The sequence below is a fragment of the Panicum hallii genome, chromosome 5 (genome assembly GCF_002211085.1).
Source record: "Panicum hallii strain FIL2 chromosome 5, PHallii_v3.1, whole genome shotgun sequence".
In the NCBI taxonomy this organism is placed as follows: Eukaryota; Viridiplantae; Streptophyta; class Magnoliopsida; order Poales; family Poaceae; genus Panicum; species Panicum hallii.
In genome coordinates this window covers 2,111,605-2,129,010 of record NC_038046.1, presented here as the reverse complement: position 1 = coordinate 2,129,010, position 17,406 = coordinate 2,111,605, and the positions used below count along the sequence as shown (strand labels likewise).

General features: G+C 50.9%; 3 protein-coding genes, 1 long non-coding RNA gene and 1 other non-coding gene across 6 annotated transcripts; 1 reads left to right on the top strand and 4 right to left on the bottom strand.

Annotated features, from left to right (window-relative positions):
- Positions 1-1,685: 1,685 nt before the first annotated feature.
- Positions 1,686-5,221, bottom strand: LOC112895861 (probable glucuronosyltransferase Os01g0926400). 2 transcript variants are annotated; one of them, XM_025963858.1, is made up of 4 exons: positions 4,729-5,221; positions 2,901-3,289; positions 2,553-2,794; positions 1,686-2,463 (listed from the first exon to the last, which is right to left on the bottom strand). In XM_025963858.1, the coding sequence occupies exons 1-4, from the start codon at positions 4,841-4,843 to the stop codon at positions 1,950-1,952; spliced, it is 1,260 nt and encodes a 419-aa protein (XP_025819643.1). In that variant the 5' UTR covers positions 4,844-5,221; the 3' UTR covers positions 1,686-1,949. The 2 variants fall into 2 exon arrangements, with proteins under 2 accessions (XP_025819643.1, XP_025819644.1); XM_025963859.1 differs by lacking the exon at positions 4,729-5,221 and adding an exon at positions 3,634-3,700 and having other exon boundaries at positions 2,901-3,286.
- Positions 5,222-6,974: 1,753 nt separating this feature from the next.
- On the bottom strand, positions 6,975-7,047 carry TRNAF-GAA. The gene has a single exon. It is a non-coding gene; the product is annotated as a tRNA-Phe (tRNA).
- Positions 7,048-7,114: 67 nt separating this feature from the next.
- LOC112895470 lies at positions 7,115-7,475 on the top strand. The gene is made up of 2 exons (XR_003229191.1): positions 7,115-7,229; positions 7,292-7,475. It is a non-coding gene; the product is annotated as an uncharacterized LOC112895470 (long non-coding RNA).
- A 927-nt stretch (positions 7,476-8,402) lies between these two features.
- Positions 8,403-11,356, bottom strand: LOC112895312 (probable glucuronosyltransferase Os01g0926600). The gene is made up of 4 exons (XM_025963260.1): positions 11,017-11,356; positions 9,794-10,182; positions 9,361-9,602; positions 8,403-9,275 (listed from the first exon to the last, which is right to left on the bottom strand). The coding sequence occupies exons 1-4, from the start codon at positions 11,117-11,119 to the stop codon at positions 8,762-8,764; spliced, it is 1,248 nt and encodes a 415-aa protein (XP_025819045.1). The 5' UTR covers positions 11,120-11,356; the 3' UTR covers positions 8,403-8,761.
- A 2,565-nt stretch (positions 11,357-13,921) lies between these two features.
- Positions 13,922-17,171, bottom strand: LOC112894767 (probable glucuronosyltransferase Os01g0926700). Its single transcript, XM_025962574.1, has 4 exons — positions 16,641-17,171; positions 15,484-15,872; positions 14,822-15,063; positions 13,922-14,706 (listed from the first exon to the last, which is right to left on the bottom strand). The coding sequence occupies exons 1-4, from the start codon at positions 16,741-16,743 to the stop codon at positions 14,193-14,195; spliced, it is 1,248 nt and encodes a 415-aa protein (XP_025818359.1). The 5' UTR covers positions 16,744-17,171; the 3' UTR covers positions 13,922-14,192.
- Between the last annotated feature and the right edge of the window lie 235 nt (positions 17,172-17,406).

Sequence of the window (17,406 nt, the reverse complement as noted above, 5' to 3'; positions counted from 1 at the left end):
GGGGCTCTATTGCTCGTCAGCATCAATAAGTAGAGGCATTTTCTTTCTTTTCGCCTGCCGCTTTTGCGCCAAGACCCCCTGATTCTTGTATATTCCTGCCCTTCTCCATGGTCGTACGGTTTTCTTCAAACATTTAAAATGTGACATGATACCTATTTGGACCGCACACTTTTTCACCTTAACAATAGAAATCGACAAAACGTTCAGTGTGTGCTGAAAATGGGACCCTCGCTGCTGGGCATCTTTTGTTTTCCTTCATCCCTTTTAAATTCTCAAGTTAACAGTTTTAATATTTTTTCATACATTTCGGCGAATTTGAACGCACAGCTCCTCCCAGACACAGCAACACGAGAAGGATTAACATTTGATGTGTTCTATAACTGCCACCAATGTATATAAACTTATGCAGATATCAAGTTGTCTTTTGACATCTATGAAAATGACATCAGGTTGGAGGTAGCTCCTCTTTGATAATGATTGGAGGAAATGGAAAAATAGTTGAGCTAGAGCCACCTGGTAAGATTGAGATGTGCCTTTTTGCTTTGAAAGGAAAAGGAGAGTGTGAACTAAACAGAAGAGGAATCAACAGGTCGTTGGTCGTGTTTCTGATACTTGGGTTGTTGAAGATATTTTTGACATTTCACATTGACCAAACTAGGCCCTTAATGTAAATTGCTAACTAATGAGACTGCCCCCATACTAAGGTAACTACGAAATGGCATATATTTCATGACAACCAACAATGTACAATTCCTCACACAAAAAAAAATGTACAACTAATGGCATTTTGTATAGGTATTTCGGCGATACATAATCTTTCGTTGACACTGGCTTGCATCCCGGCCCCTAGCTTTCCTCGTATTCACGCGTGAGGGTGTGCCGTCGCCACGACGCAAGCAAAGCGCCCCTTGGGCCGAGGAAAAGTCCAAAAGTGCCTGGCTGCTAGCCAAAGCTTAGCAGTCAGCCCCAGCGATGAGCGCCGGGCGGCAGCTGGCAGGTGGGAGGCGGCTGCTAGCCTACAAACCCGTCCAAGTTCAGAACTTCTCGTCCTCTTTTATTTTCCGTTTTGTTTTTCAGAAGAGGTTTCAGTGCATCAACGCGAAATGCAGCTGCTGAATTTGGACAGCGGAAACCCCAGATGGCCGTGCTCAAGGAGCCTGCAGAGAATTCATCCACACTCCTGGGCCGAAACATGCGGTTCTCCCTAACCTCGACGCAGGCAGAGCCGCAGCCCTTTCTGGTGTGCTTGAGCTGCGACTGCGAAGCAGGGCGGTTCCATCCGTGTGCGTGAAACTTGACCCATCCCAAGGGCCAACCTGCCCTTTGGACGCTCTGCAGTGGCCGTGCTTGCTCGTGCTGCTGCTGCTGATCCGGGCCGCGCAAGCTGCGGCGACCTGCCTCCTGTCGGGCTCCAGAGTCCAACTCCATCTCCCCCTCTCCTATGGCTATTCTGAACAACTTGTTGCCGGTGCCCCTACTGGCAACTGAAAGAACATCCAGGTCTTCAGCTGTTCAGAAGCCTAGCAATCAGCAATCTTTCCCTATTTCTGCTTGCTTGCAAAGAACTTTCCCCCCTCTTTCTGACAGTCCCCTGAAACAGGCTTTTCAGATGCACCGGAGATTCAGACTTCAGAGCGCGGGGGAACTGAAACTACTGTCGTTTTGATAGATGCGCAGACCAAAAAGATCAAGTAAAAGCAGAACGGGTTAATTAGCTCGATTTACAAATGCTAAAACACATGGCAACCATCGATGCAGTGACCACTAAATCTAAATCACACAAGGGCTGCCTCTCCCATATCTCCCGAGAAATCTCACTCTATATTGCTGCTGCGTGTAAACTGGTCGTGCACAAACTAATGCGTGATCCATCCATCCATCCATCGACGGATGTAAAAGAAAAGAAAACAAAAGAACATGAAGAAATGTGAAAGCAGGCGCTGCTGCGCCTACCAGGGCTTGAGGTCGCTCTCCAGCCCGGCGTCCCAGTCGAGCACCTTCTCCCCGGGCTGGAGGAACACGCCCTTGCCGTGCGGCAGCTTGCGCGCCAGCCCGTTGAGTACCTGGTCGAAGGCGTCCCCGGGCCTGGCTGGCTGGTGGAAGAGCAGCGCCTGCTTGACGGACGCGCCGGCGAGCAGGCGCTGCTTCCGGAGGATGTCCTGGAGCGGGATGGAGGTGAGGATGGAGTCGAGGCGCGGCACGTCGCGCTCCGCCACGAACACGCTGATCTGCTCCCAGGGGATGGCGTCCGCGAAGGGCAGCACGATGTCGTCGGCGATGATCACCGGGATGCAGCCGAACACCACCGCCTCCACCAGCCGCGGGCTCCACGGCGCCCACCCCAGCGGGCACAGGCAGAAGATGGCGCGCTGCATGTCCTCGTAGTACGTCGACGGGTGCTCCGTCGAGATGTCGAACAGCGGGTTGTCCTTGAAGTTCTCCCACACCGACGCGCGCGCGCCCCTGCATCCGTACATGTACTCCATGGTCAGTGCATCCACGGGAACTGACTGGGAGCTGCAAGAAATCCAACAAGAAAAATGGACTATTACCTGGCGTAGTAGCCGCCCTCGGGGTCGTTGCCCATGTCGTAGAAGAGGCCGCGGAAGTAGACGAAGATGGAGCGCGGCGTGCCGGGGTTGATGAGGTGCGCCTGCATCTTGTGCGGGTTGGCGTAGGGCGGGATGGTGATGGATCCGTCCTGCAAGCACACGTGGTTCCGCTGCCCGAACGTCTGCACCAGCGTCGCGCGCCGGAGCAGCGGCAGGATGCCCCTCTCCATCGCCCGCTCCTCCTGATCAATCGCAACCAGTTCACCATTTCAATCCAGTTCTGCAGCCTGAATTCCTGATGCATCCGGCAATGGGGCGCTAGCAGAGCTCTGGTTACTAGTATCTTACCTGGTAGTGGAAGCAGGCGCCGAAGTCGTGGGGCGTGAGGAAGAAGTGGTCGGCGCCCTCGGTCCTGTTCCAGTAGGGCCACGTGGTGGCGACGTACTTGATGGCGCTGCGCATGATCCGCGGCGCCCGGAACGGGAGGGGGAAGCCCTGCGGCGTGAGGTCGCAGGTGGTGTAGACGGGGGTGTAGAACCAGTCGGCCTCCTCCGGGTCCAGCGTCCGCACCGCGCTGGACAGCAGGAACTGGTGCATGAAGATCTCGGCCGCGAACATGTGATGCAGGCACCGGCTGTCCTTGGCCAGCAGCATCTGGTTGTACTTGCGCGGCATCTCGTACACGAACACCTTCAGCTTCCCCACCGGGTTGTCATCCAGCACGCCGCCGGCGTCTCCTGCAGGCAGCCATTGTTCGTTCGTTCATTACTTCATGTCAGCAACAAATCATTTCGCATGCAGTTCATTCTTCAGAAATAAGTAGATTTATCATTCATGTAACTGATATTATCGATGCAATGTGCTAAACTAAAATGTGCAGATCTTTACTGAATCAGTTTCTGTAGTAACAGGGTTTCAGATTTCAGACAAGGTAAACACAATGATGTTTCAGTTCATGCTGCAAGAAATCACTAGTGATGAGTACTACAATCGTTGGTGGAGTCGTTGCTTTCGGCAGTCCACCAACCACGAAATTTGAACTTTAATCAATAGAATCAAGTGGTCTCTACTTTAACGATACGGTACGTTATTCTTATCCCTTTCTTTATCGGTACTAATCTGGTCGTTAGCATGTCCGGTTCAAGAAAAAGAATTACTGAAAGCGCCAGTGGTCAGTTGAGTGAGTGGATGGCCACCGCTCGATCTAGCTGCCACTTATCCTTTCTTTATAGTTACAACTATACCAATACAAGCTCTTGCGTTGCAGGCCCCAAAAATGCAACTAATTAAATTAAACACGATCTTGCATGTTAGGCGCACGCTCCAGTAGTTCTCCCCACAAGAAATGCCAGTTCTGGAAGCTGTTGGTTCGTCCTAGCTTGAAGCAGCACTATGGATGCGTAATGGGGAAGAAGAAGACGGTACAGTACAGTACAGTCAGAGCTAGAGATCTGAACCATGATCCACACTGCTAACTGTGACCTAGTAGCAAGCATGACCCGATGCAATGCAGTATCAGGGATAGCAGGCTAGCAATGCCATGGCAATGGTACAAGCTTCACTTCGGCTACCAACCCTCGCTGGCAGAAGGCAATTAAGCAGAAGATAGCATTTATTCCTTCCTACCTACAGTAATTCTAGTGGTTTATGCTAGTTGCTGGCACCAGAGTGCCAGTGCAGGTACAGCTCTGTACAGCTGGTGCGAGGCAGCGGCCACATGGTGGATCACAGGGCGGGCGGGCCGCACACGGCAGCCGTTAGAGACAGCCACCGCGATTGATTGATCCCAGAAGAGGCTTGTCGATTCCCGACTGCGTGCGCGGCGGCGGACGCCAGGCCCAAGCGGCCGGGGAGGGGAGGGGAGGGGAGGGGAGGGACCATCGGAATGCGGTGGCTGCGAGCACGAAACCCGGATCAAAATCGGAGCGTGAGCTGTCGGGCGCAGGGATCGCGGGGCGGCGGCGCCGCGAACCAGCGGAATCGATTCCGGCCAAATCAGGCGGCGGCATTGCAATTTGGAGGAGGCGGGGCTGCCAAATCTGAATCTCGGGGGGAGGGACCAGGTAGGGCTGGCTCTGGTTCTCGGGAGCCACCCTCGCGCGCGCCGCCGACCAGTCGACCACGACCGCGAGCGATTTCAAAACCGAGGAGGAGGAAGCGGGCGGCGGGCGCGTACCTGAGATCCTGGCGTGCTTGTGCTGCTGCTGCAGCGGCGCCGCCGCGACGCAGGATGCGACGAGCAGAACAGCGGCGGCGGCCGCCGCCGCCCACGGCCTCCGCTGCCGCCCCATTGGCCTTGATCCTGCCGCGGGCGCGCAGGAGTTGACCGAATCAAGCAGCTAGCGCTCCCTCCTCCCTCCCGCTCCCGCTCGTGCTGGCGTGCTGCTGCAGCAGCCTGCTGGTGTATGTGGAGCTCGAGCACCGAGCGGCAGCGAAGCGCTGCCGGTATACTTGTTGCTCGGGAGCACTTGTCCTGACGCCGTCCTCCGCTGGGCCGGTAGGCTGTCCCTGTCAGGCCCCTATGGCACGGAGTAGAATGGGAGGTGACCAGGCCGGTGGCGACGGGTGAGGCGAGGCGGTCAAGGCCGCGGCGGCGGCGGAATTGGAAGCGGAATCTGCTGGTGCTCTCGCCCGCACGCGGGGGGAGGGCGGGCGGGCGGGGGAAGAAGAGGAGGAGGAGGAGAAAAAGGAAAAAGGAGCGGGTGCAGCGCGGTTACACGGGTCGCACGCGGCGGGTGGCGTGATACGAAAACAAGGGAAGGAGGCGACCGGGTCCGGGTCCAACCCGATCGGCACATGCTCGTGGCCTCGTCGTGCTAATGCTGGTACAGTACAACCCTCTAATCATGTTGCTTGCTGCCTACAGCGATGCAGCGTTCCTGCTGTGTTTTTAAAACCATAAAGTCTGATAAAAGCGCAGGTGCCACAAAGGAGCTAGCCACGTTCGGAGAGATGAGGTGCACGTGCAGGACACCACACCCTCGAGCTGTAGCAGCAGCAGCAGCAGCTAATCTTGACATCTTATGCTCGAATCAGTGCATAAGATCACCACAAATCATTCGGTCGAGAGAGAAATCCCAAGAGGTAGAGAAAAAAGGTGCCGTGCCGTTAGGTGGCTGGCTCACTGTCACTGCTCTGGGTGGTTGGCCCCTGCTCACCCGCTCACGCACTGCTCCAACGAATAGGCTGCCTCCTCCCGTCCTCCCCTCCGCCATTACGGGGCTGGCTGCTCTCGCTTACTACCTGCTCTGCTTAGTTTAGATAAGCCCACCGGCCACAGGCCATCCGTCGTCGGCCACGCATGTGACGCCGATGGTGACGCCACGCCGCGGCGAGAGCTACTACTTGCACAGCACCGGGAGCTGCGCCTGCGAAGGGAACGGGATTCCTCTGCAGTAGTGCGTGGTCACTGACGTGTGGACCCGGCCCCACACCTCAGTGACCCAACTGCACTCTGATCCTCTTCCTGCCAAGGAGGCCGCGACAGCGCGGACGAGGAATCTTCACCCACGTTGCCCGCATGCAGCGCGCGCCGGCGCGGCCTGCCCTCCTGGCCCGCTGGGCTCTGCCTGGCCGCTGCCTTCCCCTCCGGCGCCTGCGTTGCAGAACGCAGCAGACACCAGGACGCCGCAGGCGCTCCCTGGTAAATGGTGCGGCGCCATCAACGGCCGCGCATCGTGTCGCCGTGTCGGTGCACCCGGGGGCTCTGGCCGTTAACGAGCCCATTAACTCCGTTCATGTGGTGATGCCTACTCTACGTGCTACATCATGCACGGCAGGTTTAAATAAAACCAGCAAAAAAATAAAAGCTGCGTACGGATCGGGCCACCTTGTTCCACCATTCATTGTCCTACATCCTTTCGATTTTTTTATATAAAAAAAGTCTTTTGAACTCCTTTTTCAAAACTTTGTGTCATACCATATGCCTCTGCCTTTTCTTTTTAAAAACTTCGCTAGCTTTCACGTCAGCAAAAAATTTATCGTCACGGAACTAAAGTTACAACACGTACAGATGCGGTGACATGTAAGTCTGTTTTCATGGCGAAAATATTCCTTTTGTGAACGGCTTAAGGTATAGTTAGATTTTTGAAAAAGAAAAAGGAAAACCAAGTAACGTGAGGGCGTGCTCATATAAGATGACGCCATGACATGAACCCATGTTCTAGAACTTGTCAAGACCGTGACCGGGCAACAAGCACAAGGGTGACATAATGTCAAGAACATAAAACGGACTTGGAATAACATATAGTTTTGCCCAAGTCAAGAGCAGGTGCAAAATGGATTTGTCTTGATCCGTGTAGTCTAGTTAAAATAAAAAACAAAAAAAAGCCAAGAAAACAGTGAAAAAAAAGAAGAGAAAGGAATGAAAGATAATAAAATAAGTGAAACAAAATTTAATGAAAAATATTAAAAATAACCGATTGCGGTGAGCGTGGATCGAACACGCGACCTTCAGATCTTCAGTCTGACGCTCTCCCAGCTGAGCTATCCCCGCTGATGTTTAACTTAGCTATTATTATTATATAATCTCTTTGAGCTCATCTAAGATGTACGCCCTGGCCCCTAGTAAAGTTGTGGCCCATCATCTTGCCTGCCGCCCAGACGGCCCGGCCAGGCTTCTCCGGCGCCGACGCCGGAACCCCCCTGGAGGCTACGAACATCGCCATTGATACCATGGTACTACTACGCATCGCCTTCCCCTCCCCTCGGCTATACTGAACGAGCGCCTCTGTTTCCAGGCTTCAATCCTCGAGGCGTCGACACAGGACGCGTTGCTGTTGCGACTTGCGAGTTGGAGTTGGAAATTTGTGATCCCCTTCCCTCCCTCCGGCTGAGTAGCATCTGAGCATCTCTCCTCTCTCCGGTCTGCGTCTGTGCACCATCATCAACATGGTTACGTCAAGATGAAACATTGGTTGCGTCCTTCTCACGCTCACCAACAACTTCGTACATGCCCATTCCTCTTTGGCTCTTTTGCCCTGCCCAAGCCTCTCCTGGTTTTGGATCTATGGACTGGCGGCGGATTTGATCTGGGTTTAATCCTTGCTTGTCATTACAGCAAGAACACATGATACCATTGTCTCAAAATCCAGTACGGATTTGATTTGGGTTTAGTCCTTTTACTTGTCACTACACTAACAACACATGATACCATTCTGACTCGGAATCCAGTACTGAAAAGCACAGCATTTTGCAGGTTCCTGCATCGGACCTAACCTTAGGCTATCTCCAGCGATATCCTCCAAATCCCATCCCCTTCTTTTTTCCTCCATATCAACTTCATTCTCTATACCAAACTTAACTCCAACAACATCCTCTATTTCCATCTTCTATACCCCACAATCTTACTTTTCTATCCTTTCTTCCAACCTCCGTTTCACCTGTCGCAACGCCGAACGGCGCCGTCGCCGCCTCCCGCTCCCCGGCGTGCCGCCCGCGTGAGCCGCCTCCCGCGCCCCGCAGCGCCGCGCCCCGCCGCCCCGCGCGCGGGAGCCGCCTCGCGCCCCGCAGCGCCGCGCCCCGCCGCCTGCCGCGCCCAGCAGCCCCTCCCGCGGCCCGCCGCCCCTCCCTCGCCCCGCGCGCGAGCCGCCTCGCGCCCCGCAGCGCCGCCCGCCGCCCCGCGCGCGGGAGCTGCCTCGCGCCCCGCAGCGCGGCGCCCCGCCACCCCTCCCGCGCCCCGCCCCGCCGCGCCGCGCGCGGGAGCCGCCTTGCTCGTCGTGCGCTGCTCGGGATGGAGGACGCCGGTCGTGCGCGCCTCTGTGCGGGACGCAGAGCTCCTCCCCTATTTTACCGCACGCTATAGAGACCACCGCTGGAGCGTTACAGGAGCTACAGTGTCCTCCAGACCGGTTTAGAGGATATCGCTGGAGATAGCGTTATTTTCCCCATCGTAAACCTGCGACTGTATAATATCATGCATATGATACACCGGCCATACATTACATTTCCCACCATCTAGGCTAACACTAAATAAAGGCTAAAATAGGCGCTGTCATACAGGGAAAGCACGCCACATTGCCTCAAAGAGAAGCACGGCAGGGGAGAAGGAAGTGAAAGGGCTTCGCATTCAATGATTTAATGGCTTGGTTCACTTCATCAGCGTCATCCATCCTCGTTGATCAGCCTCTCTTCCGGACTTCTGGTTCACTGGCTGTGGTGTTTGCACGAGAACACCAGCAATGGTGATGCTGGCATGCCACTATATATACCTACCACGGCTTCAGATCGCCTCGGGGGCCCTCGGTCCAGTTCAGCACCTTCTGCCCGGGCTTCAGGAACACGTCCTTGCCGTGCGGCAGCTTCCGCGCCAGCCCGTTCAGGATCTGGTGGAAGGCGTCACCGGGCTGGGCGGGCTGCGGGAACAGCATGGCCTGCTTCATCGATGGGTTCGCGAGCAGCCTCTGCTTCCGGAGGATCACTTCCATCGGTATGGAGGTCAGGATGGTGTCCAGCTTGGGGACATCGTCCTCAGCCACAAAGACACCAATCTCCTCCCATGGGATGGCGTCCGCAAAGGGAAGGACAATGTCATCAGCGATGATCACGGGGATGCAGCCAAAGACCACCGCCTCCACCAAACGGGGGCTCCATGGGGCCCAGCCCAGTGGGCACAAGCAGAAGACGGCTCGCTGCATGTCCTCATAGTAAGTTGGTGGGTGGTCTGTCGAGATGTCGAACAGCGGGTTGTTCTTGAAGTTCTCCCAGACTGATGCACGGGCACCCCTGTGTGGCACATGGTAGGTGTGTCAAGACGTTTGATTCAATAATTCATAAGACTCCTTGTCAGGTACAGAATTTAGATGCGTACCTTGCATAGTAACCACCCTCAGGATCATTTGCAGTATCATAGAATAAACCACGGAAATAGACAAAGATTGAACGAGGGGTCTCTGGGGGAACAAGGTGAGTTTTCATCTTCTGCGGGGGAGCATATGGTGGGATGGTGATGGAGCCTTCCTTTAGGCATACATGATCTTTCTGCCCAAAAGTCTGGACCAGTGTTGCACGGGAAAGCAATGGAAGGACTCCTCGCTCAATAGCCTTCTCTTCCTGAACAAATGGAATATTTGAATGCACACTAGATGAATGATCCTAGAAGTAAACATGAATAGAATGATAAAATATTGTGTAGGGGGAACGAGTGGCCTGGGATTCCATTTTATGAGTTTCCAGACTAGGTTCATTCCATGTTGCGTTGGTAAAACATATGAGGATTCATGGTTTATGGCTCCACAACTCACCTGGTAATGGAAGCATGCACCAAAGTCATGTGGGACAACAAAGAAATGATCTGCTCCCTCTGTCCTGTTCCAGTATGGCCAGCGCTTGGAAATGAACTGAATTGCGCTTCTCATTATCCTTGGAGACTTGAAGGGCAAGGGGTGACCCCATGGGGTAAGGTCACATGTTGTGTATACTGGAGTATAGAACCAATCAGCTTCTTCTGGATTTAAAGTCCGGATTGCACTAGACAATAGGAACCGGTGCATGAAGATCTCTGCAGCAAACATGTGGCTGAGGCATCTAGAATCCTTGGCCACCATCTTTTTGTTGTACTTGGTGGGCAACTCATACACATACACCTTGAGCCTCCCGACAGGATCATCTTCTAGCACATCACCAGCACTTCCTGAAATTTGATAGCAACCGCAAAGAAAATGTGAGAATTATGTACTGTAATACCACAATCCTAATTCAATGGATTCAAACAGGCATTCAAATGCCATTCTTCTGTCCCAGCAAATAGCAGTCCAAGCTACACTAACTAGTAGCCACAGCATGCAAGCTACGAACTTTGATGAGAAACCGCCAAAGCATAATGCGCACTGTGCTAACCAGCAACATAATTGTTTTAGTAAGATGTAGCTAAAATATCACATAAAGCAAGGGTTTTGAGAATCCCTGGTTGTTGTATCAAGAGTTCAGTAATTCAATGTGAGTAATTAGTGGACTCCAATCCAAAAGGATCGGCAAGTTTGCTAATTTCTAGGACCTGAGGTGTATTCCCTTGCTATCTGGTAACTCACGATGCCAGACTAGCGGCTACAAAAGTTTGCTACTGGACAGTGTATCTAGCTTGGCCATAGTTAGAAAAAGAATCGGACTTCACTTATGCTCAGCCGGTCAGCATAGGCAAGTTGAGGATCATAATCTATTGCGGAGCACGCAGCCCAAAGTATAATCAAAATGTAATATGTTGATCTCAAGATGTTGTGGTGTTCATCGCCGGGATGGAATTTCACTGTGCATGCTGAGCAGTGAACTGAGTGCAGGAGCTAGTTCGCTGAATCGTCATGTAATAAAAAAAAATGGAAAGCGTAACAGCCGCCCGTGCTAAGAGCTGATATAACCGCAGATCTCGCCAACTACCCGCCCGCTCACCTCCACAATTTCCACAGCAGGCCAGACGGAAGGAACAGATAGAGATTAGAGAGGGGAAAGGGAGCAGTCCCGCGCCGCGTACCTTCGATGCGCTCGGTGTCCTGCGCCGCGACGAGGGTGACGTGGGCGCAGGCGAGAAGCAAGGCGAGCGCCAGGGCCGGCGCCCGCGAGCCCCCCGTCCCCATTTAGCCGTCCACCACCCGCAGCGCCGCCGCCGCCGCCGCCTTTGTGTCCACGCCCGGCGGCTCGGTCAGGAGGAGGAACGGGGAGAGATCGAGAACAGGAGCGGACCAGGGGAGGCAGCCAGGCGGCGGTGGGGAAAGCTAGTGGGAGTGATTGCTTGGCAGCGAGGTGGAGGAGAGTGAGGGCGAGGAGTCAAAAGGGGTGGCAGGCAGGGGAGAGGACTAGAGGAGTGGGAGGAGGCGACAGGAGGCGAGGCGGTGATGGTGGCTTGGCTTGGCTTCACTGCGGTTGCGGGGTGTCGCCGTCAGCGATGAGCTGTCGGTGGACAGGAGGTGGTGGGTGCCAGGTTTTCCCCTCGCCAGCGTATGCATATACGGGTACGAGCCACGGCACGCCGCACGCGTCATTTTGACATGTCACTGCCAGTCAGAGTCAGTCAGAGCTTTTTTTTTCGTCTAGAAACGACTCGTATAAGTTCACGCTCAACTCTATAATCACGGCCATGCACACCCAACGCTGAATCTGCAGTCGGTCGATACTCCTCTCTAAGAGTGATTAAATTTCTATAACGGGAGCCACCCACCACCTTCCCCCTCCTCCAGCGTAATTTCCCTCCCTTTTTTATTTTCTTTTCCTTGCCCAGTTCCAAGAGTGACTAAATTTGTTCTCCAAATTTTTCTTCCAAACTAAATATTAAATTTTGCTTTTGATTTTTTGTTTTCTAAAAGTTTTTTTGAAAATTTTTATCTCCCAAGTTTGACCTTAAGTTTTTCTTTCAAATTTTTTGCTTCTGCATTTTTTCCTCGAAGTTTTCTCCCAAATTTTTCTTAAATTTGTTTTCCAAATTTTTCTCCTAAAATTTTGTTCAAGATTTTTTGAAGTTTCATTGAAAGTTTGCCTCAAAATTTTTCCCAAACTTTTTTCCCATTTCTTTTTGCTAATTTTTATTTCTGACCTTTTATATAATTTTCTCTTTCTACAATTTTTTATCTTTGTGATTTGATCAAACTTTGTGTATATAAATATTTGTAATATTTGTGTATATACTTTTTATCAAAGCAGAAAGACAAAAAGAGATACGTGAAAATAATATCTGGGTTGGAGGATATACAGACGATAATTTAACTACCTGTCGGAAATTGGCCGTACGGAGCGTCGGCCGTAAATTAGCGTGCCCCAGGCACATGCGCATCCACATCCTATTTTTATAGACGGACAGTGTTTAGAAGGGTCCTTAGTATGGGCGAGAGAGAGAATGGAGTTCATGAAATATTCAAGAAAGCTGCAAGATCTTTTATAGAGCTGTCCGATTGGTGTGATGGCCTGATGAAGCACGTGTGCCCTACCATAAGTGATATCGATTTGCAATCTCCGTCACTACTAACGAGCCGCTGCTAGATTTGTGACCTTTTTTTCTCTCGAAAGACTAGGTTTGCGATCCTGAATTTGCATTCCCATGTTGCTCCGTGTCCTGGATGAATTCCAAAGTTCCAGGGTAGTAGAGCTGCACCGGTACCACATCACTGCTACCGCTTCATTAACCATGGCATCAAGTTTTTTTTTTAACAAAACAGGAGTTGTATTATTCTGTAATGGCTCTGCTGCGGGTGAGTGCGTCAGCCGTCAGCAGTCACGTCTGGCAGCTGATGAAACCGAGCGCGGGGTGCTTATCTAATCTAACCTACCAATCCAGCCTTATAAGAAAGGGTTCGCAGTGATGTATTTATATTCTAGTTCGATTTCGTGCTAGGCGATGTTCTCATCGACAGCGAGACGTTTGCGGTGAGTTGTATTATATAATTAAAAAAATAATTCAGCCTTATTAACTGCCCGCTGCTGCGTCTCTCTTCCTCTCTTCTTTTTCTTTGGCGCCACCGCCAACCACTCGCAGCTCGCGCCATTAAGAAGAGGCTGTCGGTGCAGCAGCTGCTGGGATAAGAGCCGGTGGTTACGCTAGGTGCCTCTCCCTCGTCGTCTTCTCCAACTAGTTTTAGGGTTAGGCCGCGCACCGCACCGCACGGCGGGACACGAGAATCCTCCCTCCCCTTCGTTGACCCCACTGACCATTCACATTCACGCCTCGCCGGCTTTCTTTTGTCGCGGAGTACTATTTGCACCCGGAAAACAAGTTCGAAATAGGTGGCACGTACGAACGCGGCCCTGAACTGAATAGAAAACCTAGTTTGGTGATTTCTCGATGATAATTGTAATTGTTTATCTCTGTGTTCGTCGACATCTCTCAAATCAAATGCAGGTGAAGGGTGACGATACAGCTCGCTCCTTTTTTTTTCCTCCATCTTTTCTATAGGACGTGTTAGGATTGACATTGTCAAACTATTTTCAAGTATACGAACAGCTAGGACCAACAGTTAGTCAAACTATGTGCATGTTTTGATTCATAATTCACAAATATTTTAAGAATTTGTGCGATTGATAATAGCTGATGACCTCATGGACGAAAACAACAGCGCTGATGCGGACTCCATTTCTAATCCATCGAGTCCCAGCTAGCCTCCTGTTTACAGTAGCAACCACCAATCTTTCTCTAGGTTACTGTAGTCACATCACATCTTGCCGGATAAAGACCACAGCGACATGCTCTGCCTGATCAGTGTGATCCGCAAATCACACCTGCTCCTCCGTGGTCTTGCTTTAGACAGCAAATTCACCTTTACAACCGAACTTGTTTAGAGACAAATAAAAATGGGAAACCAAAATCAGCCAGGTCATGCATGCAGCACGAAAAAGATGGACAAGGGGATTGATGGCAGTTGGCATTGAGTATAATAAGATGAGATCAAGCATTCAGCATGAGTAAAATCTTGTAATTTTCGATTATGATATCCACATATGATCGGCGAGGCTGACATTCTCATCACCTAATAAAATTGGGAAAAAAGAAGAAGAAGAAATGAAGATATATAGTATAACAGCTAGAGGTAAAGAACATACAAAAATGTACATTTGGCTTGTGGTCAGCACTGGTAATTCAGCTATACGTAATATCAAAGGCGCACGTATATCATCATGTCCCCAACCTTCCTTTTCCAAAAAGTTCTAGTAATATGCCAGATGCTACCAAGGCTTCAGGTCGCCCGGTGGTCCAGCGGTCCAGTTCAGGATCCTCTCCCCGGGCTTGAGGAAGACGTTGTCACCGTGCGGGAGCTTGCGCGCGAGCCCGTTCAGGATCTGGTGGAATGCATCTCCCGCCTGAGCAGGCTGGGGGAACAGCATGGCCTGCTTCATGGACGGATTGGCGAGAAGTCTTTGCTTCCTCAGTATAACATCTGTGGGAATGGACGTCAGGATGCTGTCCAGCTTTGGGACATCCTCCTCGGCGACGAACACACCGATCTCCTCCCAAGGGATGGCGTCCGCGAAGGGCAGGACAATGTCATCTGCGATGATCACCGGGATGCAGCCAAAGACCACGGCTTCCACTAGCCTGGGACTCCACGGTGCCCAGCCCAATGGGCATAGGCAGAACACGGAGCGCTGCATGTCTTCATAGTAGGTTGGCGGGTGATCGGTCGAGATGTCAAAGAGTGGGTTGTTCTTGAAGTTCTCCCAGACAGACGCACGAGCACCTCTGTAAAGAAAATGCATAATTATCAGAGGTCAGACCCAGGATGCAATGGGAGGGAAGAAGAACAAGAAGCGGATATAGGTGTTGACTATCGCTTGTAGACATGGAGATGATTTACCTTGCGTAGTAACCACCCTCGGGATCATTGCTAGTGTCATAGAACAGACCACGGAAGTACACGAAGATGGATCGAGGCGTGTCTGGGGGGATAAGGTGAGCCTGCATTTTCTGGGGAGGTGCAAACGGTGGGATTGTGATGGATCCATCCTTCAGGCAGACATGGTTCTTCTGTCCAAATGTCTGAACCAGTGTAGCACGCTGAAGCAAGGGAAGGATTCCCCGTCCGATTGCTTTCTCTTCCTGAAACAACGGAGGTATGCTTGTTACAGAAAGATCAAGGCAATGAAATAGCCAGCAACAGAATGTGTCAAATCAGAAGTATGGCAAGTGGTTATTTCTATTAGGTGGTTAGTTTACCATGAATCTGAATATTAACATGACATCGTATAGAAAATCACTATCTGGGACATGTTTCTTTCACAAGGGACAAAAGAACATATGGAGCCTGAATTAATTTAGTCAAGATTAGTTCAATAACAAGAATAAGCATCTTGATATCCCATTGCCCCCATGTTCTGTGCTGCAATTAGATATGTCCCAGTTGTTCCAAACGCTGGAATTTTGTACTAAATTATTTTTGCTTTACATCTAATCTTCATTAGTACAAGGATAAATAAATGCATGCGACAGCTACTTAATGTACTAGTGATTGTACAGTACCTGATAGTGGAAGCAAGCACCAAAGTCATGTGGTGTGACAAAGAAATGGTCTGCACCCTCTGATCTATTCCAGTAAGGCCAGTTTGTGGCAATCAGCTCAATTGCGCTGCGCATCATTCGAGGAGACTTGAACGGCAAAGGAAGACCCGAAGGAGTCAGATCGCAGGTTGTGTATACAGGCGTGTAGAACCAATCTGCTTCCTCAGGATTGAAAGTTCGAACAGCGCTTGACAACAGGAACCGGTGCATAAAGATCTCAGCAGCAAACATGTGGTTCAAGCACCTGGGATCCTTTTTCAGCAGTTTCTTATTGTATTTGCTGGGGAGATCATAGACATAGACCTTCAGCCTCCCAACAGGGTTATCTTCTAACACATCACCAGCACTTCCTGCATTTTTATTGGCCACAGAATTAGGACTTGCACAGAAGTGGGGGAAAAGAATATATACTTGGTTTTAGTACCATGCAAGGGATGACAGGATCATATAACACATTGATCCTAAGCAAGGTATATGACAGGATCATATAGGTCTAAAGTGAATTTTGCAGCTATGCAAAACTGAATGAATCATGATTTTCATCATGTGCCATTGACTGCTCCATTTTTTTTTTGAAAACTAGGCAGGAGCTCTGCCGATGCATTTAAGAAGAGAAACAAGCGAGTTCAAGGATTACAAGTGTATTATCCTGTTTGTCTAAGCTTGAGGAACTACCAAGAGACGGCCACTGAAAGAGGTAGGCTATAGGAAATAAGCTTCACACCGAATTGTACATTTTCCACAGCAGACAGACAATACAGGCTGCACTAGTCAGTCAGTCAAAAAAAACCAAAAGACCTGATTGTGAGTGGTAGTGGATGACAAAAAATGTGATTTTTAACTAAATTAAGCCAGAACTGGATCAAATATCAGATACCCATGAACCTAGAGCCAAATGATAAGAATTCGGATGCGGATCGAACTCCTAAGAATTCGGGACCAGAGGCCTGACAGATCAAACTGACATACTAACAGATGCCAAAATTCTTGCTTTACCAAATTACTAGCAGATGTGTTAAGTAAGACAAGCAGCTCGAGTTCTACAAACTGACAAGAATGTGCCTATCAAGCTCGGAAGCAAGATGGAAACGAGCACATGAAAAAGAAAGGTCCCTCACCTGAGATCCTCTCTGTCTGGTGGCCCTGCTGCACCGCCTGTGCCTCAGCTCCAAGGAAGAGCACTGCAGCAAGAATGGCTATGGCCAAGGCCCACCGCCTCATCTTCTTCTCGATCCTCCCCAAAAGGCCACAAGCCCCTTCCCCAGCGAGCACCTGTTGTATGTGTCTGTACTCTCCTCTCGCGAGTCGCGACCCTCTCCCTGTCCGCTCTTATGAGCCAGCCAACCCCCAGGGGTAATTAAAGAAGAGATCCCAGCCAAGGGGAAGCTTTTCCGCCAATTTTTCTCCTACCAAGCAAGCGTTTGGTGGGGAGCGAGGGAGAAGGTGAGCGGTGGCTTTCCTAGGCTTCCTTCCTCCTTCCTCCAACACACACCCAGCTTCAGGAAGAAATAGAGGTCATGTTCTCTCCTTACTTGGAAGGAAGAAAGGGATGACTGGGAAAGGAGGGTAGGAAGGCTGTCCGCGGCTGATTCTTCTTTCTTTTGCTACTCCTATATGCTAATGCATCTCCCCTTTTCCTCCTGCTTTCCTAACCTTTCTCCTCACACCAATGATGAGCTGTAGTCCTGCTCCAACCCCTCTAATAACTAACTAGACTAATGTAATTGTGCTCCCTGAATGGATGTTTGGTGAGGGGTTTACCTCCGCATCAGATGTCAGGTTTCTTTCCTTTTCCTTTCACCAAACTTGGACTGGACCTCTCACTTGTCTTATACCTTAATAAAACGTCAAACCTTGGTTTCTTCACTTCTTTAACCTGTTACC